At 51.5% G+C, this 24,705-nt stretch overlaps 7 protein-coding genes across 7 annotated transcripts; 1 reads left to right on the top strand and 6 right to left on the bottom strand.

The window, feature by feature from the left end:
* Positions 1-271: 271 nt before the first annotated feature.
* On the bottom strand, positions 272-1,020 carry V2A60_005930 (GATA-type transcription factor; the record flags this gene model as incomplete). The annotated part of the gene is made up of 3 exons (XM_083257228.1): positions 272-439; positions 501-752; positions 826-1,020. 3 exons carry the CDS (start codon positions 1,018-1,020, stop codon positions 272-274), a joined length of 615 nt encoding a protein of 204 aa, XP_083113354.1.
* Positions 1,021-3,418: 2,398 nt separating this feature from the next.
* On the bottom strand, positions 3,419-6,156 carry V2A60_005929 (uncharacterized protein; the record flags this gene model as incomplete). Its single annotated transcript, XM_083257227.1, has 2 exons — positions 3,419-5,929; positions 5,977-6,156. The coding sequence occupies 2 exons, from the start codon at positions 6,154-6,156 to the stop codon at positions 3,419-3,421; spliced, it is 2,691 nt and encodes an 896-aa protein (XP_083113353.1).
* Positions 6,157-6,710: 554 nt separating this feature from the next.
* On the top strand, positions 6,711-10,343 carry V2A60_005928 (uncharacterized protein; the record flags this gene model as incomplete). Its single annotated transcript, XM_083257226.1, has 1 exon — positions 6,711-10,343. One exon carries the CDS (start codon positions 6,711-6,713, stop codon positions 10,341-10,343), a length of 3,633 nt encoding a protein of 1,210 aa, XP_083113352.1.
* A 128-nt stretch (positions 10,344-10,471) lies between these two features.
* On the bottom strand, positions 10,472-11,098 carry V2A60_005927 (uncharacterized protein; the record flags this gene model as incomplete). The annotated part of the gene is made up of 1 exon (XM_083257225.1): positions 10,472-11,098. The coding sequence occupies one exon, from the start codon at positions 11,096-11,098 to the stop codon at positions 10,472-10,474; it is 627 nt and encodes a 208-aa protein (XP_083113351.1).
* An 823-nt stretch (positions 11,099-11,921) lies between these two features.
* On the bottom strand, positions 11,922-12,812 carry V2A60_005926 (uncharacterized protein; the record flags this gene model as incomplete). Its single annotated transcript, XM_083257224.1, has 1 exon — positions 11,922-12,812. The coding sequence occupies one exon, from the start codon at positions 12,810-12,812 to the stop codon at positions 11,922-11,924; it is 891 nt and encodes a 296-aa protein (XP_083113350.1).
* A 3,203-nt stretch (positions 12,813-16,015) lies between these two features.
* V2A60_005925 (uncharacterized protein) lies at positions 16,016-17,875 on the bottom strand (the record flags this gene model as incomplete). The annotated part of the gene is made up of 2 exons (XM_083257223.1): positions 16,016-17,628; positions 17,689-17,875. The coding sequence occupies 2 exons, from the start codon at positions 17,873-17,875 to the stop codon at positions 16,016-16,018; spliced, it is 1,800 nt and encodes a 599-aa protein (XP_083113349.1).
* A 2,365-nt stretch (positions 17,876-20,240) lies between these two features.
* V2A60_005924 (O-methyltransferase) lies at positions 20,241-21,104 on the bottom strand (the record flags this gene model as incomplete). Its single annotated transcript, XM_083257222.1, has 2 exons — positions 20,241-20,607; positions 20,713-21,104. 2 exons carry the CDS (start codon positions 21,102-21,104, stop codon positions 20,241-20,243), a joined length of 759 nt encoding a protein of 252 aa, XP_083113348.1.
* Positions 21,105-24,705: the final 3,601 nt, after the last annotated feature.

The following is a 24,705-nucleotide window of genomic DNA, read 5'->3' as shown; positions in this document are numbered from 1 at the left end:
AAACACTTGTCCAAGCAAACAAGCCCAATTTCAATCCCTATTTACCGATTCCTTTGTTTTCCTTGCCATGATTCAATCCAAAAAGAAGAAGTAGAAGAAGAAGAAGTAGAAGAAGAAGAAGTAGAAGAAGAAGAAGTAGAAGAAGAAGAAGAAGAAGTGGAAGAAGAAGAGGAAAAAAAACAATAGAGGTATAAATGGCATCGGGGCCGCAATAGCAACAAAACAGTAGTCGTAATCCCATATTTATCAAACAAATCATTTTCAGCCATCATTATTCGCTTTTCAAAGGGCGCATCATTTGCTCGGCGTGTCGTTGCTGTCGTTTCGTGTATATCAAACCGCAGACGTTGCAGAGCGTGCGGGGGCCGTCGGGGCCGGATCGCCACTGGGGCGTGTCGAGGCGGCTGCAACTGTGGCATCGGTGTGCCGTCTTGAGCTTCTAGGGGCGGTCGTTAGCAAATCCAACGGATCTCCATCGGCACTGGATCGAAAGCGCATACCCTCTGCTCCTTGCGTCGTCTCCGCGCGACCGACGATATGGGCCGCACGGGTACATATTGTTCGGCGACGTGGGGGAGCACCTCGTCTTCGTCTGCACGCAGCGACTCAATCTTTTCCAGGCTGGCCGAGATTTCGCGGACCAGATTGCCCATAATCAGGAGCTCGTCGTTTGTGACGGGGGGTGTGGCGGCCTGAATGTCGCGGGGGAGCTGGTTGGCGAACCGGGCGAGGACGGCAAGCTTCTCTTGGATCTGAGCGCGGAATAGAGTCAGCACACATGATTCGTCAGGGTTGGACAAGGGGAAGGGGGGGGGGATTCAGTACAGTCTGGACGCTTTCTCTCTGCAAAAGGCCCTTGAGTGAGAGCTGCGTCGACACCACTGCGGACGGGCGGGTGTCGACTACGCTGCTGGCGCGCGAGATGGCGGCCAGCACATGGGCGGCAAGGTCGCTGCTGGCGGTGCGGAGGGAAAGGGGCTCAAGTCCTACGTGCGGAGCGACGGGGGTTATGATAGGCATAAACCGAGGGACAGGGTGTTGATGCTATGTGTTGGTGTAAAGGCGCAAAGGGCGCGAGGGACGAGTGTGTGTTGAGTTGAATATGGTGTTTTCGAGACGAAGCTGAACAAAAGTCGTCGAGAAAGTTGATAGCAGTGACTTGGGGGAGCTCCGCCAGCGTGGGGTAAGGCGGTACCTCTGAGTACTGAGGTAAGGTGCTGACTGGAGTAGGTACCTTTCGTAGGTAATCAATGGGAGGGGGCGAGTTGGGCCAAGTTGGGCCAAGAGGGCGTTTGGAATGTACCTTGGCACCCAGGTACCCAGGTATCAGTACTGAGGTAGGTGGGTAGGGAGGCGATTGTTTCTTTGAAGCAGGGCAAGCAAGCAGTACAGGCACGGTACGCAAGATGGTGGACAATTGTTGTTTAGGTATCGGACCTTGATTCTTGTGTGCGGATGAAGGATCCAAGTTTGATGGCGCGGACGGAAAATGCTGACTTGTATATATGGATTCGGCGAAAACTTACCCTTGATACCTTGGCATGAGGGAGGGGGAATGGGGTATTCACAAAAAGATTCCCATGCTGAAAAAATGGGCATTTGCTGGACCCTGGGATTTTGGTGTGGGCCTGCCGTGTCCCCGACTCTACCTTGGTAAGCAAGCCAAGGTGGCAAGCACAAGTAGGTACTTGAGTAACACCACTGCTTGCTTCTGCCTCTACTTACGGAGTACGGAGTAGGTACTGGGTAACAAGTAACAAGTGTCCAAGTACTCCCCAAGTACTTTGCAAAGACAGGGTCTCAAGTGGAAAACTCAAAGGTGCCTGGGAACCTATCATGTTGCATGCCTAGGTAGATACCCACCTAGGTATAAACTACCTAACTGCTAACCTACTGCCAGGTAGGTACTAACCTGCCAGCCTAACTTACCTTCTACAAGTATAAGTAAGTAACTTGCCCATGTAGGTTTGCTGTACCCGGCTCCGGCAGTTTACCCCCGCCGGTGACACAGCCAACTTACTAACAGTGTATTCATGAGGCCGAATCACCCTCGTTCTGCTGAAAACAGGCTACGAAAAAAAAACCAACTATACCCGAAAATTTTATTGCCTGTTTTCTACATTAAACAAATCCATTTCCATTTATTTTCAATCATCTGCCCAAGCTTGGTATCGTGCTGCTTTCTTTGCGCGTCTCCGGCCATGGCCCCCCCCTTTGAAACACAGGTACCTACCAGTAAGTATTACTGCTATCACTAAGTAGTACTTACTAGGTAGCCTGCTCAATGGCACGGACAACACACCACAGGTACGGAGTACCACCTCTTGAATGGAAACCCACAAGTCGTTATTACCATCCATATTGGCACTCACATTCGTCCAAGCCTGATTTCGTAGCGCTCTTCGCCAATTGAGCCGACTGCCAGATTCGCTCAGAGCTGCTGCCATTCGCCGCGGCTTCGCCACATCCATCACACCCATTCCTCCTTCACAACGCCACCACCACGCCACTAACCAGCCAGGTTACAGGCGCTCAGTACCGGCACACCTGGCGCAACGCACCAAGACCCTCCAGGTAAGTAGCAGTAGGTACCTAGGCACCTATGTTGGCGGGTACGGTATGGATACCTGCTCAGTGAGATACACATTCGCTGACCTGCGTGTTTCTTTCTTTCTTCTTTTTTCTTCTTTTTCTTTTTTTTTTGTGGTCTTGTGGTCTTGTGCGTCAGATAAAACAGGTCCTACTGGTAGCCCGCAAACAAGACTCACCATGCTGTACTCGAATCTACTTATTGGTAGGCTCCCAAAAGGTAAAACACACTCTGTCTAATTATCCTTGACAAGAGGCCTCTTGCCCCCACCTCCGTTGCCGTTAAAAACAGTGGTTTCCGGAGGCTTTGCTCCACTGCCCGCCGTGACGGCAAACTACTTGACTACCGTATGTAGCTGCGTAGGTCGGCTGGTCGGTATCTAGCTGCCTTTCAGTAAGTAGTAGGTACGGGCAAATGACTTTGCCCATTTTTCATGCTTGCACTTTTTAACCGGTCGTACATATTCACGAATTGCCCGGCTTCTTACTGACCCGTATTTGTTGTTTTGTTGCAAGTCTCACACGCATCAAATCTCCAAGGCTACGCTCATCTCATCTTACTCGCACCAAGTTGCTCGGCTTTTTTCTCGGCTTTCTTCTTTCTTCTTTAGAAAATTTAGAAAAGGAACAAGAAAATGGTTTCCAGATTCAATTAAAAAAAAACCTGTTCGCCTGCCTCCCTTGTATCTATCCGTCTTGCTCCGTCCTTGTCGACTCGAGCAAAAATGTACAAAGTACTTGTCACCTTAAATACACAAATCCGTGCAATATATGCATGTATGCAAATGCCTTCTCCCTACCTGTCCCACCCCGTCCGCTCCCCTCCAACTTATATGGCAAGCTTCTCCAGCGAGTACGCGTCCACCTTTTGACTGATCAGGTGGCCCGTCTCCCGAACGCTGCGCTGCACCACCTCGCCGCCCGAGACAATCTTCTCCTTGGTCGGCATCTGCTTCACCTTGAGACCGAGCGGTAGCATCCGCGACTCCGTGCTCTCCACGTGCACCGTCATCGGCTTGCTGCCGTTCCATGACACCTGCCGCCCGATGCCGTTCTTCTGCATCGCCTGTCCGTATCGCACAGCCTCGCTCACCACACCGTTCATGTGTACGGCTTCCTCGATGCCCTCGAGGGCCGCCGTCACCTCCAGCCTCAGTGCCGTCAAGAAGTCGCCCGTCTCTGCCTTGTCCGCCCATGACATGGCATCGTTGAACAGCCAGCCCCCGGAGCCGATGGCGTCCATGCAACGACCGAGCAGATCCGCAATCAGCGTAATGACTCCGTCTGGAGGCGAGTCGTTGCCTTCCGACTTGAAGCTAGTCGTGTCGACGTAGAGCGACGTCCACGCTCCGCGGACAAGCTCCATGCGAAGCAGATAGATAAACGCCAGCACTTCTTCCGTGCGCACTGTTGTACGCAGCGCCTTGACCGTTGCAATGGCAGGTTGGCGCCACAGTTTGGTAAAGGCCAGCGTCAGCCCGCGTGAGCGGCTGCTAGAGTCGTCACCCAGGTAATGCTCCGTAACGGCAATCTCACGTTCCAGATCATCCAGGTCCATCTCGTACTTGTCACTGCACTCGTGCGGCTGTTCTTTCAGGAGCGCCGTGCTGTTCAACTTTCTTGTGTCGGGTATCAGGTCCATGCTGAGCATAAGCGCGCGGATGGCCAGGATCAGCTCAGTTTCACCCAGCTTGGTGGCTTGCAGGTAGTTGAGCAGTAATGACATGGATGGCTCGGCGTCGGTTATGCAGCCAATCAAATCTGCTGCAATCTTCTTATCGTCCACGCTGTTCATCTCTTCAACAAACGCCGATCGTAGGTTGGAAATTGTAACGTGGCCGGCAACCGTTAGATAGGTCAGAACATTGCTATCGGGAAGCACAAGTCTCAGATGAGTGTCCTCCGAGCTGCTTGCCTCGATGGAAAATACCTGACCGAGGGCGTAGATGACCCACCGCCTGTCAACAGCAGCATATTTGCGGCCGTCGCGATGCCAAAGCCACTCGCCACCCTCCTCGTTTACCTCTAGATCCACAGTCTCTTCATTGGTGCGGCTCATGTGGAACTTTTCACGCAAGAGCTCCTCCCACTTGTCTAGTTCACTGCTCGCCAGCAGCTCATCTGCCTTGAGCACCTCCGCCCTATATTCTTGCATATAAGACTCAGTCATTGTGCCAGGAACTTGACGAGAGAACTCGATACTCTCATCGTGCCTTGCCCTTTTTGGCGCTGCTTCGAGTGTAGTTCCACGGCCGATGGAGTCGATCAGAAGACCCTCCTTGCGGCGCTTGCCCTGACTGCGGGGTGGCTCAATATGGATGGAAACCAGCAAATTGTCTACCAGCGCGACAACAATATCCTGGCTGCGCACATGACTCAAAAATCGGCAGGACCGAGGTTTCTGACTCTCGGCTGGCAATTCGGAAAGATCTAGTCTTGCTTTGGCGTGTATAGATCTGTATTGATAGTTGAACAGTGTGATGGTTTCGAGCGACGACGAGAGGACAAATGGCCGTGATAGCTTGGTAAATGTCGTAGCGCCCTCCGTCTGAAAGGTGGACTTGGGCTTCGGAATCGCGCCAGAAACGTCGAAAATTGTGAGAGTGTCGTTTTGGAGCTGGAACAGCGTAGCGGACTGAACATCGACCTGGTACACGGCGGCGTCACAGCTGGCGACCGTAGACGGAATGGGAAATATATCCAGTGATACTAGTTTCTGCATGTCGGCATTTGCAACCGACACTTTCATAGCCGCCAGGACAATGAGGTGTCTGTTCGTTTGCTGCTTGGTGCTGCTTCTTGCGACAAGAGCGACAAGCTCCGGCTCCCCGTCCTCGACGGATTTGGGTAGCGCACTGAGCACTTCATGCTTATGTCTGAAAATTCCGTCTTTAAACTCGCTCAAGCCACCAGAGACGACATGCTCAATCTCGATCTCATCAATATTGGTAGCGACGACGTCTTGCAGAGAAGACCTGGCAGTCGCAGCCCAGTTCGTGGACAGGGTCTCGCCAGAGAGCGACAAGACTTCTCCTCCTTTGCATATAAGAATGACATCGCCAATTCTAGATTCTTTTGAGGCCAGCGAGGAGCAAGTGATGTATTTGACAGGGGAGGCCTTCAAAGTCTGCGAGGCTGTCGTGGACACTGTTTTCCCGTCGTGGCTGACCACGTCCTTGAACAATGTGATTTTCTGCGTCGCATTGTCGCTGGTCACCGCGTACGTGTATCGAGAAATATCTCTCGACTCTGCGGTGCGAATACGCACCGAGTATGGAGCGCAGGTGAAGGATTCTTGTGGCGGGATTGGGTATGAAGTGATTTGTCGCGAGGTTGGGACCTTGAAAAGTCAGCGGAATTTATGAACGACTGCTTCATCATACGTACATCGTAGATGCTTGTGTTTTCTCCATCGATTCCAACGACAAGCTCGGTTCTCTTTCTCTTCTTCGAGCCGTCCCTTTGGCCATAGACTTCTCGAGCAACGATGCTGCCTTTGGTATGATCCAGCGGCCGTGGCAACGTGGCCAGAACAAATGGCCGGTGGATTTTGTATTCGGCAGACATTGCCGTACTCTTCAGGTCTTTCAAACCTGAGGAACCTAATTGAGACGGCTGCAATCGCAAATCTTCACTGTCAGCTTTTCAAGATTCTGCCTTTACCACCAGTCCTAAAAAAAAAAAATACTGCAGCCAGAAAAGCTCCATACAGTATAGTGGGGCGCACCTCTGCTACTAGACGGCGGGCGGTCAGTTTTTTCCCTGGTGGGGTTCGCCAGATCCGCCACTTAAACGGTACGTACCTTTCCAGTGTAGAGGCGGCGCGTCACACCAGCTCGACGCGTTCGTGCAACCAAGTCTTTAGTGTGTCGCCAGGCGACACTGAAGCTGGTCAATACACATGATCTCTCCTCTCCATGTACCACTCCAGCCACTTTTGAAAAATCAACATAGCCAGCACTCCTCTACTCCCTATTATCCATTGGCGAAAGCTTCGGCGGCCTTGTGCTCTCCCCGATGAACAAGTGCTGCTGTAGAAGCACGCTGGTGGAGGAATTGCTAACCTGCCCTTCGGGGCTTCCGCAGTCCACGACTCTTCTTTAATGGAGGCTATCGCAGCCATGGCAATGGCTGATGAGAGTGTTGGTAATAGTGCTTCACGAAAGCTCCACCCGCTCTTCGTGAAGCATCCCGCTTTCGCGAACCCGGAACAAACGACATTTTTACCGACTACAACGGACGAAGAGCGCGAGCCCAAGCGCGTAAAGACAGACAATCATACGCCACCTCAGCGGTCAGACTATCTGAATACACTACCGACGTACTGCAATCACCCTCGGCCAGATGCTGCCGTATCGTCACAACAGTTTCAGCAACCGCCGGGGCAACCGTTGGACCGACTGATAGTTCATCAGCGGCATTCCATGATGAGCTTTGTCAACGCTCCGCCACCAGGCAGTGCACCGCTGCCATATTTCCCAGTATCACGACCATCGGCTCCGTCAACCAATGGCGGATCCTGTACAATGCCAGAAAATCACTTCATTCCGCCGAGTCAGCCAGCCCTACCAGTCGACTATGCGGAGACGCCAAAAGCGCGAGCTCCTCTACTTCAGGCGCCGACAACTCAAGCATCTCTGCCTATGGCACCTGCTCATCATCTGAATGATTCCGCTCAACCCCCTCTCTCTGAATCCTCGACCAACCAAGCTGCCCCTGTAGCTGCCACGCCTCAAGAAAAGGCACCACTAACGAAAGTTCTTATGTTCAACAAGGGAACCGGTACCCTCGGGTCGCCTCCTAAACCAAAGCCGCCAAGACACCATTCGAGGATCGTTCTTATCAAATATGGACAGAATGCCGAAGACCGCAAACGAATTAGTGATAAAATTTGCCGAATACTTTCTGGTCAGCTTCGGATTGAACCCACCTCAAAAGGAAATGAGCGGAAGCCCAGGAAGACCAAGGAGAGATTGCCACAAGCAGCTGTGAAAACGACGCACCCTTTCTTCGCGAAAGAGCCACGCCCCGAACCTCAGATGAACAGCGAGAAGAAGCGAAATACAGTCTTTATGGCCACCCCTGTCTCACCGAGGAAGCCACGGAACGGCTTTACGTCTACCAAAGGACCCTCCTTTGGTGTCAGGTCTTCTGGCACAAAGGTGCCAGGTGCTAAACATCCTCTCTGGCCACCGCATGGCTTCAGTCACATCCGAGGGACTGAACAGCTGGCTCTGTCACCTGCCAGTGTTCCAGTCAACCGACTCAAGAAGAAGTCCAAAGGCCAAACTGTTTCGATAACCTCGCACGAGTCTGTTCTTGGGTTGCTCAGTCGGCGATTGAACGTAGCAGACGTGAAAAGCAGTCTGCCGAAAAATGATAATCTGTTTACGCCTCCGCCCGATGAACTACGGCTTCCAACGAGGCACTTCGAAAGTGGTCCCAAACTTGCCAGACGCATACGCTCAGAAATACGAACCAAGGTACCTTCATTGACCGTGGCAGGAAGGGATCCGGATGAGGATGACCTTGCCCAAGAGCCCTCCGAAGCGTTGCACCCGATTATCGAACGCCACTGGCAAGCGTTGGCTAGGCAGCTGTCTGCTTTCGATCAATCAACGTGCGAAAGCATGTCCTGGGTTACCAAGTACGCGCCAGCGAGGGCGGCAGAAGTTTTGCAACCAGGAAGAGAAGTTGCTCTATTGAAGCAGTGGCTCGAGATGTTGCGAGTCCAGGGAGTAGAGAGTGCGGCAGACGGTTCTGCCAAATCAAAAGGTGAACCGAAAAAGAAGAAGCGTAAGAGCAAGCTTGACGGGTTTATTGTTGATAGTGAGGATGAAAGCGGCGAAATGAATGAACTGTCAGACCTGGAAGACCAGCCACCGAACGCGAAACGCCGCTCACGACCTTCGGTGGTGAGATCACTTGATTTGGCAGGCAAGGACCCCTCCAAGCTAGCAAACACTATACTCATCAGCGGACCCCACGGCTCTGGAAAATCGGCCTCTGTATATGCTGTTGCGAAAGAGCTGGGCTTCGAAGTATTCGAGATCAACTCCAGTACTCGGCGCAGCGGCAAGGATATTTTGGAACGAGTGGGCGACATGACGCGCAACCATCTTGTTCAGCATCATCGCACAGAGACTCTGGACTCCGCAGAGGTAACCGGGTCGGAAACAGACGCCGGGAAGCAAGGCATGATGACGTCCTTCTTTAAACCGAAAGCTGCCGCAGAAAGGAAGAAGAAGTACCCGGACAAGGCTCGTGCCGATGCGGATGGCGGACCTAGGAACCCTTCGGCCAAGTCGCAAAAGCAGTCGCTGATCCTTCTGGAGGAGGTCGACATATTGTTCGAAGAGGATAAGCAATTCTGGGCAAGCCTGCAATCCTTGATGACCCAGTCTAAGCGGCCATTTATTCTCACGTGTAACGACGAAAGCGCAGTGCCGATGAATACACTTAATCTACACGGCATATTCCGCTTCTTGCCGCCCTCAGAGCATCTCGCGGTGGACACATGTCTTCTGATTGCTGCCAACGAGGGCCACGCCCTCAAACGCGACGCAGTGCAAGCTCTCTATCGATGTCGGGATTACGACCTGCGCGGCACCATCACAGACCTGCAATTTTGGTGTCAAATTGGCGTTGGAGACCGGCGAGGCGGTCACGATTGGTTCTACCAGCGCTGGCCGAAAGGAGTCGACTTGGACAAGCAAGGTCAAGTTGTCCGTGTCATTAGCGGAGATACATACCAGACGGGCATGGGTTGGCTGAGTCGCGATCGCCTTGTCAACGCCCCGAATACTCAACTCATGGAGCAAGAGGCAGCCGAACAGGCCTGGCAATTTTGGCGGCGAGATTTGAGTGATTCACACGGGCCCAAGGATCTGAATACCATGAGTGCAGCCACATCAGCAGGTTGCATGAGCCGAAAGCAAAGACTAAGGATCCTCGAAGCATATACGGATTATTACGATACTTTGAGCTGCGCCGATATTTGTGCAGCTGGAGTGCTGGGTGCGGATCTTGACGAGATGCTCGATCCAACAAGACCGGGAATGCCCGTGGCCACAAGGGATGATTTCACTATTGCTCAAGCATTACTTGAGGCAGATCCCCTCGAGCCGCATTTCTGCTCACGTGTCGCGATCTCTTCAGCCCTTTCAACATTTGCGCTGGGCATTCTTAAAAAATCTGCTCTTGGTCTGCTGCCCTCGGCTTCCGTCGCTAGTGACGGGCCCTACGGCGAACACAAGACAACCGCCTTTTTAGCAGACATGAGCGAGAGGGACAATCGTAAGCTGACGCGATATGACGTTGCTGTTGCTTTTGACCCCATCGCAGTGTCTCCAAAGGCTGTCGCCAGCATGAGCCTCGATCCCTCGGTCTTTGATCGCACAATGACCATGATCGTAGTCGAGGTGGCACCCTGGGTCCGTGGCATAGTGCACTACGACGACCAGCTCATGCAGGATAGGCAGCGCCTCAGCGAGCTACTCGGCGAAGGTGGCAGACGCAAGCGCATGCGCACTACTCGCAGCGCATATTCGGCCTTGGAAGGTGGCGAGCGTCGCACGACCAGGAAGGAGAGATATTTCGGTGATTGTCTGTCGACAGAGGCTGTGATGCACACTGCCGGGCGAGACTGGCAGCACGCTGTTCCCCTGGGCGAGAGATTGGCCGAAACAGACGATGACCTTGCCAGCAGCCCGATCCCAGTGGAATCAACGGGCGGCGTGACGTTGGGAATGTAAGCTTACACCTTTCAGAATTGTAGATTCAAAGCACAAAAAGAAAATACATGGCATTATGATGATCAAGTGAAAAACGACTGTCTGAGTACCGTGTTCCTCCAGCCATGCCCCTGTCCCAGTAAGCTTGCCTAGCTGTACCGGCGACCGTAGCCCAAGCTCGATTGCATTTGGCTCTGAGCTACTTCACCAGACCAGCTGCGTCGATCGATGCCTCGCTGCTGGGGCTCTCGAAAATAATGGCCCGACTCGTCGCCCCTCGTCGCACATCTCCCCTGGCCGTAGTCACGGCTGAACGCTGTGCTCGGGTGCTGATGGGCGCGGCGTTGCACGCCACAGCCACGCGGCACATGCTCTTGCGCGTTGCTGCTGCTGCTGCTGCTGCTGCTGCTGCGACGCCTTGGGTGGCTGCCGCCTCTCCGATCCTCCTTTTCGACCTGGCTACTGCTGCTGCCGCTGCTGCTGTTGTTGTTATTGTTGTCCCTGCTCTTGGGCCAGAGAGTGTGGGCGACCAGGGCAGCGATGCCGATCCCGGCCAGGACGCCAGCAGACTTGGAAAGGCCGCTGCTGGCTGCGCCGCGGACGTGCTCCGGTCGGTGGTGGTGGTGGTGGGATGGCGGCGGCGGCCCGCGGGACTGCGATCGAGGCCGGCCAGCTTCTCTGTACGAGGAGGAGCGCGACCGGGAGCGTGCGGGCGCGAAGCCGTCGTCCATGAACCTGGACGGCGGGCGGCGGGACACGGAACGAGACCGGTTCATGTGCAGTCTTTGCTCGACACGGAAGCCTCTTTTGGTGTTTTGTTTCTACAGTATTGGCAGTGTGAAAAATTCTTGACTCTGTGGAGGCATGGCCATCTTTCTTTTCAGTCTATTTGAATGAATGAGCAGCGGCGCGCGCGCTGACGAGTGTGCATCTGGGGAGGCAGTACCAAGTGAGGCGAACCGCGTGGCGTTTTCGAATGGGCAGTGCCATGTTTTTCAGCTTTTCTTTGGCCTGCCATGCTCTTTAGGTGCGTGATGGGAAAGTATGCTCCGTAGTAGGCATCTCATTGGTTCTCGGGTATATTGTAAAGTGTCACTCTATCTATAAGTTCTGCCTTGTTTACAAGAGATGGTGCACAAGACGCCAGCTTTTCATCTGCGCAATTGTGTCTTCTTTTCCCTTTCGGCTTGTGCAGTATTCCCTGATCGGCGAATCTTTGTCAGCCTGTAGCTTCTTCTCGGCGCATTTGTGTGCAACTTTGTAAACGGCGGTGCAGGTCTGCCTGCTGTGCTTGCGTCTCCTCGGGCCGGGAGGCTGGTCTCGGCGCATCGTCTGGTGCGTCGGCCCAGGTCCGCCCGATCTCTCGAGTCCAGCCACCGTTCGGTTTCAACATGACCCCGCTATCGACGTGAATCGTTTTTTCCGGGTTTGATGTCCAGCCTCGGGATAGACTAGCCATGCGATGCTGCGCGGCGCGGCTGTGCTGTCGGCTTGCTCTTCAGCTTGCACGCCGCAGGCAGACTCGGCCGATAAGGCAAGACGTGCTGCTTTGTTTCTCTTCTTCTTCGTCCACTTTTGTGTGTGTTTCAATTTTCCTCTTCACACCACGATGAAAGCTGCCTCCTCCATCTGTAGCGACAGGGTGTCGTCGTCGTCAATCTTGACGCTGTCGTCGTAATATGGCAGCATCTCAGGGCTGCTCCCGTTGCTCGACGCCCATGCATCCTCCGTGCGACGAGATGCAAGGTGGTACCCGTTACTTCGCTTCGGCCGGCGAGGGGCCGGCGGGGTCGCCGGGGACAGCCGACCCGACATTGGCGACGTGGGAGACATGGCTTGCGGCAGCTTGGCGACCTTGTAGGAGACGGCAAATATCTGCTCGTGGGCCAGTTTTGACGGCTGCTCGCACGGCTGGGAGAAGATGGCCAGGTCCGGCCCGAGAAAGTCCTGGTACAGGAAGGGGACAGGCACGTCCGTCGAGTCGGAATACGGCAAGGGAATGTTGAAGTGCTGTAGCTCTTGCTGGCTGGCCTCGATGAGCCACGAGTCGTCTGTTGCGGTGAGGAATCCGGTGACAAAGTAGCCCTGGCGCGCGATACACTGCTCTAGCAAGGTCTTGACGTCTCTGGAGTAGTCATCGCTCTTCATCAGGTTACGGAATGTGTTGTCGGGATCTGGTAGGAGATAGCGCTTGACCATGCGGCACTCTAGGAGAATGGTCTGCTCTTCTCTGTGCATTCCCTGGAAGTCTAGGAGGCGAGAGACTTGGGGTGCCACACCCTGATTTCTAGCCATTGACATAAAGTCCGTGAGCTTGATGGGCGCTGAGCATTTAGGTATCGCCATGCTGAGCGTGCAGTCCGCGACATTGTTGTTGAACGGGGCGGCGGCCATCAAGGGCGCCGTCTTGGAGGCGACGACTCGGCAAATCAGATTCGAAGCCTCGGTTGCCGCAATGGGCTCTGGCAGTAGAATAAACTTGGCACTCATGATGCCCTAGAATTATATAGGTTTGGGGAGAAACCGGTTCATCCGTCTTCTTTTTCGAGCAGCAGTTGTGTGTATTCTCGACGCGGATCCTCCGCGGTGTTATCGCATCTGCCCTTGCGCAGAGGAAACGGCCAAACAGGTGAATGAATGGGATTAGGTCGTTCCTGAGAGCAAAAATGTTTGTTGCTCGCTCCCAGGCCGCGGGAGCAGCCTAGGCGTCCGCTCCTATTAATGCTAATTCGTAGACACGAAAGCATTGGGCACAAAGCACGCCGCGGAGCCAACCGAGATCACAGAACGGAGTTGATGGTGACCAGGTAGGCAAGTACAGGGAGACAGCCTCAGTGGAGTGGTGTGAAGGGCGTGTAAGAGCGTGAATTGAGCGCCGTTCACGCCCCTCCACGCCCCTCTCCTGCCTTGAGACGCACTACATGCCATCGTCTGTGTGCAATGTTGCGGTCGAAGAGCAGATGAGCAGCCCAACTTACTATACAGGAGCCGCCGCCCGGCGGACCGCCCTCCCTGGCTTGCGACAACAATCCAATCTGATCCCGCCCCTCCCACCCTTCCCCTTCCCAAGACGGTCAAGACTGGGAACAACCTCCGACCTCCGTGCTGAGCAGTGCACGGTGCAACGTGGTTGGCTGGCGCGTGGGGAAGCTCGAATGGATTGTTGAATTTGCACAGGGCAGGGCGACCCTGATTTTCTGCAAGTGGTGCGAGCCCGTTGGGTGACTCGTGTAAGCGGTCGAATTCCGCACCCCCGTTGCTGCTAGCGCAGGGCATTTTTTTTCAGTCAGTCGAACTGGATTGCATGCTGCGAGGGGAGCAAGAGAATGTGGAAACCCTCCTTTCACTGTCCCTTTTTCTGGCTTTTGGTCTCGTCAGTCTGCGGGCGTCAACCTTGCATGGTGCCATGTCATGGGTGCTGGTGTGGCGGGCTGGACCATCGACTCTGTGGGGAGGGTTGATGAGTGATGAGGGCACACGCAGCGCCATCATTTGCCAAGGAGCGTTACACTTGCACCATGTCTTGACGAAATGTTGCTGTCTAGAGGTTAGTGGCAATCGAGGCATTCAGCTCTGGTTCCTCGGTTTGGTCCCGTATATCGGCCAGCTGAGCCCTACCAGTGCGGAACAAGATTCGTTAGTTAGATGAGAACGGTTCCTTCACGGGATATAAAATAAAATGCATAATAAAGACAATTCTGCAGTTGCCACTGGGTTTCCAAGAGGGAAAAAAAAACATGGTAGGTGGTCCCCACTGCCAACTGCAGATACTTGGTACAGGTTGCTTTCAAGTAATGCATCTGCAAAGTGTCGTATAAGCTTGGTCGTAAGTCGCTTCAAAAGACAATAACCACCTCGGGCAATGATGAGGCGACCGACCCCTCCATGATTTTCCACTTACGTCGCAGCGATGCCGGGTCGCTGTTCCCGGGGCTCCATAGCAGTCCGTGGCCGCGGACGCGCACTGGCGGAGGGTTCGCAAATATTGGCTGAAAGATTGCAGTGCTATGCTTAGCGACTAAGCTTTCAGCCTCACCGGCTTGCGCAATTCATTTGCAGTCATTATTGCCCAGGGAGCTGGGCGCACGAGAAACCCCGGGTTACATTTGGCGCCTTTCAACCACCAAATAGCCTCGTCGCTTGGAGCCAGCTGAGAGCGCCACCTGAAGCTCCTGTCGCACACTAGTTAATAAGTAGTGCCGCTCTGGCGTGTCGTTTGCTCGAGTTGGCCGATTAGCACTGCCAAGGAAGCATAAATCAGAGGTCGTATGAGTATCTACGGCGAGGATGAATGACGGCAGAGGGCGCGGGGCATCTTCCATCAACGTGTCTAATAGTAGGTACTGAGTAGATCTTTTCGGCCAACATTCTCAAATACAACCACCCAGGCCCGCGGAGACTTTTGTCTGCGATAAACCCCGAGTTTACTTTCGCCAGCCGACGGCAGTCCGCGCATCACCAGACAAAAACGAGATGCGAGGCCATGCCATGAAAAGGAGCTTCCTGCCACGTTGGTGTTGTCGGTCTCTGGCCTAGTCACACCGACATGTACACCGTGGTTGTGTCCCGTCCTGACTTGCGAATCCCGCGGCTTGAGCGCCGACTCGTGAGACTGCCTAGCGCTCGTCGGTCTGGCATCACCTCAGCCCTTCCGCACTGCCGGCCGCGATTCGTTGGCGGCACCCCTGGTTGTTCTGGTTGTTCTGCTGTTGTTCTGGCCCACGCGGAACCCCGAGCCAGCCCCCATTGCTCGATCCGGTAATTTTTGGCGGATTACAAGGAGCCAGGACCACCCCGACTCTGCCAGTCGAATTGACATGATCACTATCCCTACGTAATCCGGGCTCCTTTGCAATTCGCCGATTCTCCGACCAGATGCCACCTTGCTGATACCATGGCAGAACACTGTATTCCGTGCGATGCTGTCCTAGCATCCGTTTCCTGATTCGCTCTGTCACGCCATTACGTCGGCCAACCACCACCCGCCGCGCCCCCCTACAACTGACCCAAGTACAGTGGGTTGACAAAGATTCCGCTCGTTCTTCTAACTTTAGAAAATATTTAAAGAAAATATTTACAAAAGGTCTCTTAAGCTATTAAATATATTACTATTTAATTATTCACTTAAATTACATATTTTTATAATAGTTAACATATAAGATGAGCTTAAAAATTAGCTATAAAATTAATTATTCTTAATATTATAATATCTTATAGCTTATATTACTACTAATAGTTAGTATATAAAATGCTAATTAAGGGTTTACTAAACTATATAAGTAATTAGTTTAGACTTTATTTTCTTCTTAATAAATCTTTATACTTCCTATAATAAATCTAAATTTAGGTATATCGCGAGCTATATATTTATAGTAGATCGAGCGGAATTCTTTTCTCCCCACTGTCACTAACAAGATTAGAACCGTCGCGCTGCGGCTTTAGAGAACTACTCTCCCTGTGGTAATATTTGGATGGTATGTAAATAGCAATGCACTCTGGTGTACTTTCTGTCATCTTATTATCGACTTCACTTGCCGCCATGCTCTCTCTTACCCCTTTGGGCCAATATGTGAAATACGTCCTTTCAAAAGGACATTGTAAATAAAAAAATATCTACTGCAGCTCTAGCTGATCCGTGCCTGCTGCAAGTTCGCTTGAGGCTTTGTCCTCCACATTAACCATCTCGGGTTCTTTCATTTCTCTGATATTTTAGCAACCTTGGCCGCTGCACTTTTTCTAGCTTTCAGAGCCGCTTCCTCCTTCTTGAGCTTAGCCACCTCGTCGCTGCCAAACAGTTTACGCCACTCTTCCGCTTTCTCGGGTTTGATCCGACTGAAAAGATGCTGCGATTTATCGATTTTATGGCCTGGTGCAATAGAGCCCGGCGACCATTCGCCACGAATGGGCAGTAGGTCAGCGCGAAGCTGTGAGCAGATGGATTTTGCCGTATCTGGCATAAATGGCGAAACCAGAGACGCAAGAAGATGGACTACGTTGATAGCAACTCCAATGACAGCTGCACACTTCAATGGTTCGTTCTCTGCGAGTGAGTTGTCAAGTTTGCTGGACTGAAGGAAGCCGTTTCCCTCATGTGATATCTGAAGAACGATGTCCAGCGCAGAGCGTATTTTAACGGCATCGAGATCTTGTATGTACTGTGTCAAGAGTACGTTAATATTTTTTTGGAAACCCTTGACGGAGGCGTCAGAATGATCCTGCCAATTGGGCACGACATCGTTGTACTGGCGCGAGTTGATAAATTTTAAAACGCGGCTGACAAAGTTGCCAAAGTTCTTAAGCAGCAAGTTGTTGTTGCAGCTAATAAATGACTCCCATGTGAATTCACTATCGTTAGTCTCCGGCCGGTGTGAGAGTAAAAAGTAGCGCCAGATATCGGATGGGACGCCTGTCTCGCGGGCCGAATCGCCAAAGACGCCAATGCCACGTGATTTCGAAAATTTCCCACCTTCGTAAGTAAGATATTCTGTCGTAGACAAATGATGAAGCTTTGTCCATGGTTCTTCCGTGCCAATTTGGGAGCTTGGGAATATCACGGAATGGAAGACGACATTGTCCTTGCCGATAAATTGATAGAGCTGCACATTCGGGTTTCGCCACCACTGCTCCCACTGATCCGTGTAGGAAGCCGTGATGGAGACATATCCGATACAGGCATCGAACCACGAGTAGATGACTTTGTCTTCATAGCCGGGCAGCGGGACGGCTGTTCCCCACTTGATATCTCGAGTAATGCTGCGGGGCTTTAGTCCTTGCTTGAGCCAACTGGAAGTGATGACTTGACCGTTGCGAGACCAAGAGCCGTTGGAGACGGACTCTTCGAAGAAGGCTTCCACCTCGGGTTGTAGCTTGTCTAGTTCAAGAAAAATGTGGTTTGTATCTTTGGTGATGGGCTTGGCGCCGTCTAGCTTGCAGCGCGGGTTCTTAAGCTGCAAAGTATCAAGGAGCCGTCCGCAGACGTCACACTGATCGCCGCGGGCATCTTCATATCCACAAATAGGGCATTCGCCCTCAACAAAGCGGTCCGCAAGAAATGACCGATGGTGCTCGCAATAAAGTTGGGTTGTTATACGCTCTTTTAAGAAGCCATTCTTTTGTAATCTCAAGAAAATATCTTGGGTTATGTCTGTTTGTAGCTGAGTCGTGGTTCGGCCAAAGATATCGAAGCTAATATTGAACCACTGGTAGATTTCGGCATGAATAGCGTGGTACTTGTCACAAAGTTCTTTTGGAGTGCACTTTTCAAGCAGCGCTCGGGCTTCGGCTGTAGTACCGTACTCATCCGTGCCTTCGCAAGCCAGTTAGTATGCTTTGAACCAAGTTTTTTTTCTCGTTCGCTCGTACCTACCGCCGATATAAAGCGTGTCTAATCCACGGGCTCTACAGTACCTCGCAAACACATCGCCAGAAAGAACAGAGCCGATGATGTTGCCGAGATGCGGAACGTTGTTAACAAAAGGTAAGGCACTCGTTACAAGAATGCTACGTTTATTGGCAGTTGGGAGTACGACCCCGTGAGACGATGCTTCAGCCATGGCTGGTGGCTGCAGATGGTCTTATGAACGTTATTCACAGATAGCAACACGCGTGTTTTGACATCGCTGTTTTCTGAGTGCTGTTCCGCAAGCTTCTTTTTTATGTACAGATGACTGACTCCAACCTGGCTTTGAGTGTTGCCGGTCTCGGGATGACGATGTTGGAGAGTTGGGAAAATGTTGGAGTGAGTCATGCTTGCGCCGCGGCGCGCGTGTGTGTATCTACGTATATTTTCGCCGAACCCAGGCTGCGAATGTGTACACGCATAGCCTGTCCCAGATCTACCAGGTTGACCTGTTCGAGCCGGTCTTTACTCACGATTTTGCTGATAGTACAGCTTGTACCTAGGATATATAAAGTACAGTACTTGATAGAGGGCACATAAAGATTAGCTTTTGATAAATAAGTTAATTTTTAGATAACTTAATAAAATAGAGGCCTTTTAAAAATATTTTCTATCTTTATTGTATATTATTATTCATATTATATATTCCTTAAAATAAAAATATTATAATTAAAAACCTTTTTAAAACTAGAGACTTTTTTAAAATAGAAACCTTAAAATTATATTGTATTTTTTTATTTTAATTTAACTTTTATTAAAATTCTTTTTTAAAAAAGAAATATATATAATATAACTAATAATTTCTTCTCTATTTTATATTTCTTTTTTAATATTATTAATATTTTATAAATATATCTTATATTCTTATTATTTACTATACTATATACGTCTACTAAGTATCTATTATAAGAGGTAATATATGTATTATATACCTATAGTAAGGTAGGTGCGAAGTATAGGTACTATCCTCAGTATAAGCCGTACTATTAGCAAACCCGCGGGTAAAGGCTAACTCGGATAGGTCAACCTGGCGGGCTCGTGTACCACGCAACAAAGTTGCTCCGAGTCAGTGTGAGCCTTGTCGAAACTACAATCATGAGTCGCATCATACGTAATGTCATATTATAGCGCTTCTGTTCGAGTCTAATCCATCCCTTCCTACCCGGCTTGCGTAGTGGTCTCTGTTGTGTGCCTTTTTTTTCGCGGCCCAGAGTTTCAGCTGGGAACCTTTTTAGCCATCCATTCGGGTTTCAAAGAAAGCCGTCCTGTCATTCTCTCTAATGATGGGTGAATGTCACGCCGCAAGGCGGATCGGTCAACTGTGAGTAAGTCCTTTTGTCCCCGAGGCTTCCGGCAACACGATTCGACTCCATCCCAGGGCCGGTGCCAAAAAAAAAGACCACATGGCGATGCAGCCCACTGGACGAAGGGGCCATGATCGGGTCCGTTCCGCCCTGCCCCTCCAAAGCCGACGGGGAAAGGGGGCGTGTGAGTGGGCGTGGAAAGCCGTTCAGCTGAGGCCACGATACGCCCCTACGAGGCGGACTTACTTGGCAGAGTCATGTATGTCTATTCATTTCCAAGTCGTCCCCTTCACTCCAAAATGGTGTGTCCAAATCCCTCCCGTCCCGGCCCCGGCTTGAATCATGCGCCGGCGGCGTATGCATCTTGGCGGGGGGGTAAGTCGTCGCGCCTTGGTGCAGATTTTAGCGCGTCCGGGGACACCCATGTTTGGAGGCGAAAAAAGAATAAGACTAGAAGGAGAGAGGTCAGCCAATGCTTCAGCTCCGTCACGCCCTACCGGCGGTCTCGTTGACCGTACACGGTTAAGTCCAGTTGTGGCTTGCTGCTGGGCCATCCCGGATAGCCTTTGTTTTTGACTTCATTTTGCCAGCCGGCAGCGCACGTTGGATAAGTCCGATCCGTTGTCCCAGGGGCTAACTAACGACTTTGGGTAATGATATCGCGCTTGGTTAAAAACCCCCATCTGACCGTCGAATCTGCCTTGGTGGTTGCTCGTATAGGTAGACGCCTTCCTGTTTGGTTTATTGCGGCCTCATGATTTACCTCGTGGCTCGCCTGATAACGGGGACAAGTTGATTTTTGCCATTTCGTGCTTGCGTCATGAAAGTTCAGTGCAAGATGTAACCGCGGCTGTTACTGCACCATGCTCTTCTAGGCAGCCACATCACAGAAAGAGGGACAGCAATAACAGGTATCGAATGCAGGCAATAAATTGACCATGACACGTTCTTTCGTGCCTTTGCGACGAGCCGCCCAACATGCCACGATGCACCACCAATCCCACACCTGCCAACTTGACCTGCGCTACCGAGGAGCCTCAACTGGTGAGGCAGATTTTCCTCACACATGCAACATCCTTTGTCTGTACTAGGCGTCTCTCGATTGGGAGACGCTACGCAGCGTGCTCACGCCACTGGCTACTTCGTATACTACTTCTGGAATTCCGGCATTTGCAACTTGACAAGCCCCCGACGACAAGCGCAAAAGCAACGCAGTTAATCACGCAGCGTGGACATGCCAATCCCGTCAAACAGCGGCAGCAGAAAAGCGTCCAGCCTCTCGGACTTGATTACAAGGTCATTAAACTCGCGGAGTGCCTCGAGATCGTTGTCCTTTTCATACTCGCTGCGCTGGCGCTCCTTGACGCCCGCAGCCCAAGGGTTGTCGGTGCTGTCATTCGCGACGAGGCCGCGCCGCAACACATTGTCGGCGAGAATGACGCCTCCCTTGCGCAAGAGGCGCCCAGAGGCTGCTCCGGGCGGCGACTTGTCGAGGATGGTGCGCAGATACGACGGGTAGCCCGTCTTTTGGGCGTCAATGAAGATGAGATCATACGGCTCATCGGGGCTGAGCTTGGCAAGGCTAGCAAAAGGTATTAGGACCACCGTTCCATCACTCACTCTATAGGGATTTTTTTTCTTCTTTTTTTTTCTCACACGCGCCAAGTCGTTTGAGAGCAAAACTCACGTTTCGAGCGCATCGCCCTGAACCACCTCCACATTCTCGATGCCACAATCTTTGAAAGCTTTCCTAGCCGCATCGGCATACTCAGCCACGTACTCGAGTGTCGTTACTCTGCCGTCTTTCCCCACCGCGTTCGCCCATACCATCGCAGAGTAACCGACAAAGGCGCCAATCTCGAGCACCCGCCTTGCTCCGATGGTACGTGTGAAGAATGTCTGGAACTGGCCTTGGAGGTTGGAGATCATGTATTCCATGCGAGGATGGTTCGCGACGATGTTGGCGTGGTAGTCGGTGATGTGCTTGGGCAGCTCCTCCGAGTGGTTGCCCGCGTAAGCAATGACGCTTTTGGTGACATTGTCGTTTGAGTACAGTGCATTGGTATTTGCCGACTTCATGATGATGAGTGTGTTGGTGATGGTAAACCCCTCAAGCGTAATGGGTGTAGCTGAGATTTGTTCTGGGCCGGTCGGCGCTAGATGCACATCGCCGAGCGACCCCGCGTAGTTTCTTCACAGTGATGAGTCAAAGTATGCAACACAACGTACGGGTGTTGGAACCGAGCATGACAGCATTCCCGTGGCGTCTCCTTCAAATGTGATGTCAGCCGTCATAACTCCGAATAGCCGACTGCGGCGAGTTGATGACGGAATCAGTACTGGCGCACGTTGCCATTCTCTAAGCAACCAACTGCCCAAGCTCCATACGTACAAATTCCACGCATACATGCACCTTGACCTCTCCATATCGGAACAGTCAGTCATATGTAATCACTTCACTCCTGCAGGGGACTGTAAGCCTAGCCGAAATACGAGGTACGGTTTAGCAGTGCATAGTAGTACTAAAAGCATCACTTTTTTGTTGAGTGAGCATTATCTCGCTTGGGCCTCCTCCTTGTCGTGGCGCTGGACTGATCGCTAATATGATGCACTAATAGCCTTTGTCCTCCAGCTACGTAGGTAGCGTGAGGGGCGTGGCCGCCGACGCTGAAAAGCCGATTAGTAGATTGTACAAACTCATATTTCCTACACGATTAGCCGGGACTAGGATAGCACGGTGAAGCCATATGAATACTTGTATAAATCCTTCTATCGTTGCCAATGCCACATCCTCGGGTGAGGCTGTCATCCACCCATAAATGCATCAAGAGTTCCTGGTGTGGTCGCGTCACAGTAATGCAACTACCTCCATTCTGTTTAGATGTGCAACAGTTTTGGTATTTATATTGACTCACTGGGACTTGTTTCTGAATACAAACAGCTATAGAGCTGGATTGGGGAGGCGCAACTGTTGCTGTCCACATGGTCGAACCATCCAGAAGCATGTACGCGCTCGTTTTGCCAGACCTTGCTGTCACACATATCAATAAAAGACAATATCCGAGCCACCAAATGTCTCTCCATATTATATCACGTAGCACTCGATGATTGTTCTCGTTCAATACCATATAGGAATCCGTTGAGTCGGTCAATAGACCCTGTAGACGCTCTCATGCCTACTCGCCATCCGCGCCTGAATCATCGTCCGGCGGGCCTATCTATATAGCTGATCAACTCTCACCACAACGACTGACTTTTAAGTAAATTTTGTCTGCAAGAGTTACCACTCCCTGCTAACAGATTGCGTGGGTTGACATCGGCAGTGTCTACAAGAAACACGATCTCAAAATAAATGTGCATGCTTACAGAATGGCGAATCAGAGGCTCGGGCATGTCTACATTCGAACTTGTAGCAAGATAGCCCTTTGCATTCTGCCTGTCAATGAAGTATCAAGGGACAGTGAAGCATAAATAGTAACAGGCATGAATAGACTGCCCGCCCCCCCAACAGAAGCTAATTGTATACGGCCGCCTCGCAGGGTGTTAGCAAAGAGTTGATCATGCTTGCAAAAGTCTGAAAAGGAATAGAAACCACATCGTGAATTCATCATAAACACTAATGCCTTCAGGCTACACCATTACAAAGCTAGCGGCGGCGGGATAACAATGACAAAGCGACACACTACCAGCACTACGTTCAAGGCCATTTATGCTCCGGTTGTACTCTGCAACATCAGAGTCTGTTCAACTTGACGGTTTGCCGTTCGCGGATGCCTAGCTCTCAAGATCAAAGATAGCTAGAGTGATGGCAAATTGTACTCCATCACACACTGTTACTATGATAGAGTGCGATCTTTGCTGCATGAGTTCTTCTATTGCAGTATTCACCGTCTCACTCTTGAGCTCCGCCGACACTCAGTCAGTCGCTGAAAGTGAGGTCGCTTCCTCTGTCTATCACAAGGCACTGTTTTTATGGCCCTGACCAGTAATGGATCCGTGATTTGCAATTTCTGTATCAACAGAAAGATCTGCCTTAGCTAAAGATATTACTGCAGAGCCTTGGGTAGATGAGGTTAATGCGCGGATACTATCGGTTTCGGACATGAGAAGAGTTCAGTGTCGAAAAGCCACCCGGGATGGCTCAGGCTTGTAGGACGGATCTCGAACAATTTGGTGACGGCGAGCAACAGTTTACTTCATAGTAGCTGTGACAGTCGTCTAGTTTCTGTGAGGTTCTTATCTTTGCAGTACGGGAAATGGACACAAAGTCCCGGGCTTCCTACTCTGTCATGTCACATAATCCCTCGAACAGGGCACGAAGCAACGCGCAGAACATTCGAGAGCGAAATCTCATAATTGAGCCCGAATTATCATCTTCCACCACCCGCTATAGATGGTGTCACATAGTTGCATAAGTACTCACGGCCTATGGCTTCCGGCCTCCACTGAATGATGGGTAATTTGCACCATGAAGTACAGGGCAAAGCGCAGCCATGTGCTTGTTTCCGTATCATTCTATCAAAAAGGCTAGCCCTCCCGCAACCACTGGTACTGCCAGTCCGTTTGCCCCTTGTTGTTTCTCAAAACCACCCACCGTCTCCTTGATGGGTGGGTAGGCAGTGGCAATGGCACGATCGCTTACGAGACAGCCCAAGCTGATCATACGTCTTAAAGTCAGACACGGACCGGTCCCATGAAAGAACGAGCACAATGCCTAGCAATAGGGCTTCGTACTCCGGACTCGGAAGAATCATCTTATCGCGTAAACTGACGTCCGAGGGCTTGGCGGCGGCCACTCATCAGGTCTGGCAGTGCGACCTTGATCATGTTCCGTGAAAAACTCAGTCTTTTGGATATCACCGAGAAACGCAGTAAGATTGTCCCTGCAGTTTTTCTGTCACTACTCTGGATTGCTCTTGTGGGCAAGGAAGGCTGCAAGAGTCAACACCACAGCGATGAGATTACGAGTCAGGAACTGTGACAGGACTCGTTCCTTATCAAGGTATCTTCCGCCCTTGCGGTAAACGCGAAAGCTCATGAGCAGCATATAGAGAAACGTCGATCGACTCATAGCTAGTTTGTTTGGTTGCTCAATCGCTCATGATCCGGCCAATATTCTGACAATGCACGACAGTGCCCCAAACACGGCTACAGGTTAGCTCTCCACAACGATGGCTAGCAGCTTTCCGGGTGAACCAGCCCTGACATATGTCTCTCAAAGGGACTTGATATGCAAGGGATGCTGCGGTTGATACCGCTTTGGCAGGGAGGTTTTCAGTACTAGGAATGATCGCAAAGGACTTTACCCTCGTCACTGCTTCAGGGAGCAATGCATGATGCCACTGACGGACACGGCTTATTCAGCAGACTACCCTAGACTGACCCGGCTTTGACCTGACGATTTAGAAATGAGAACGAGCTACTCAGCACTACAACTCAACAGTCTCGCCGATAATCTAGTCGACGCTGTCGCATGGACGACCTTTGTTGATAACGGGGTCTCCATGTGCGCTGCCCAGCGGTTTCACAACAGGGATCAATTTTTATGTTGCCATACGGAGTACTATAGCTGTCATTCACGACAATTTTCATTCGGCTGGCCTTGACATGTGGCACGTTTTTTACAGGTGTAAAGTGCGCATAGATATAATAATGACGCCCTAGTATCGGTCATGGGGTT

The sequence above is a fragment of the Cordyceps javanica genome, chromosome 4 (assembly GCF_051103115.1).
Source record: "Cordyceps javanica chromosome 4, complete sequence".
Classification (NCBI taxonomy): domain Eukaryota; kingdom Fungi; phylum Ascomycota; class Sordariomycetes; order Hypocreales; family Cordycipitaceae; genus Cordyceps; species Cordyceps javanica.
This window is presented reverse-complemented; position numbering and strand designations above follow the sequence as displayed.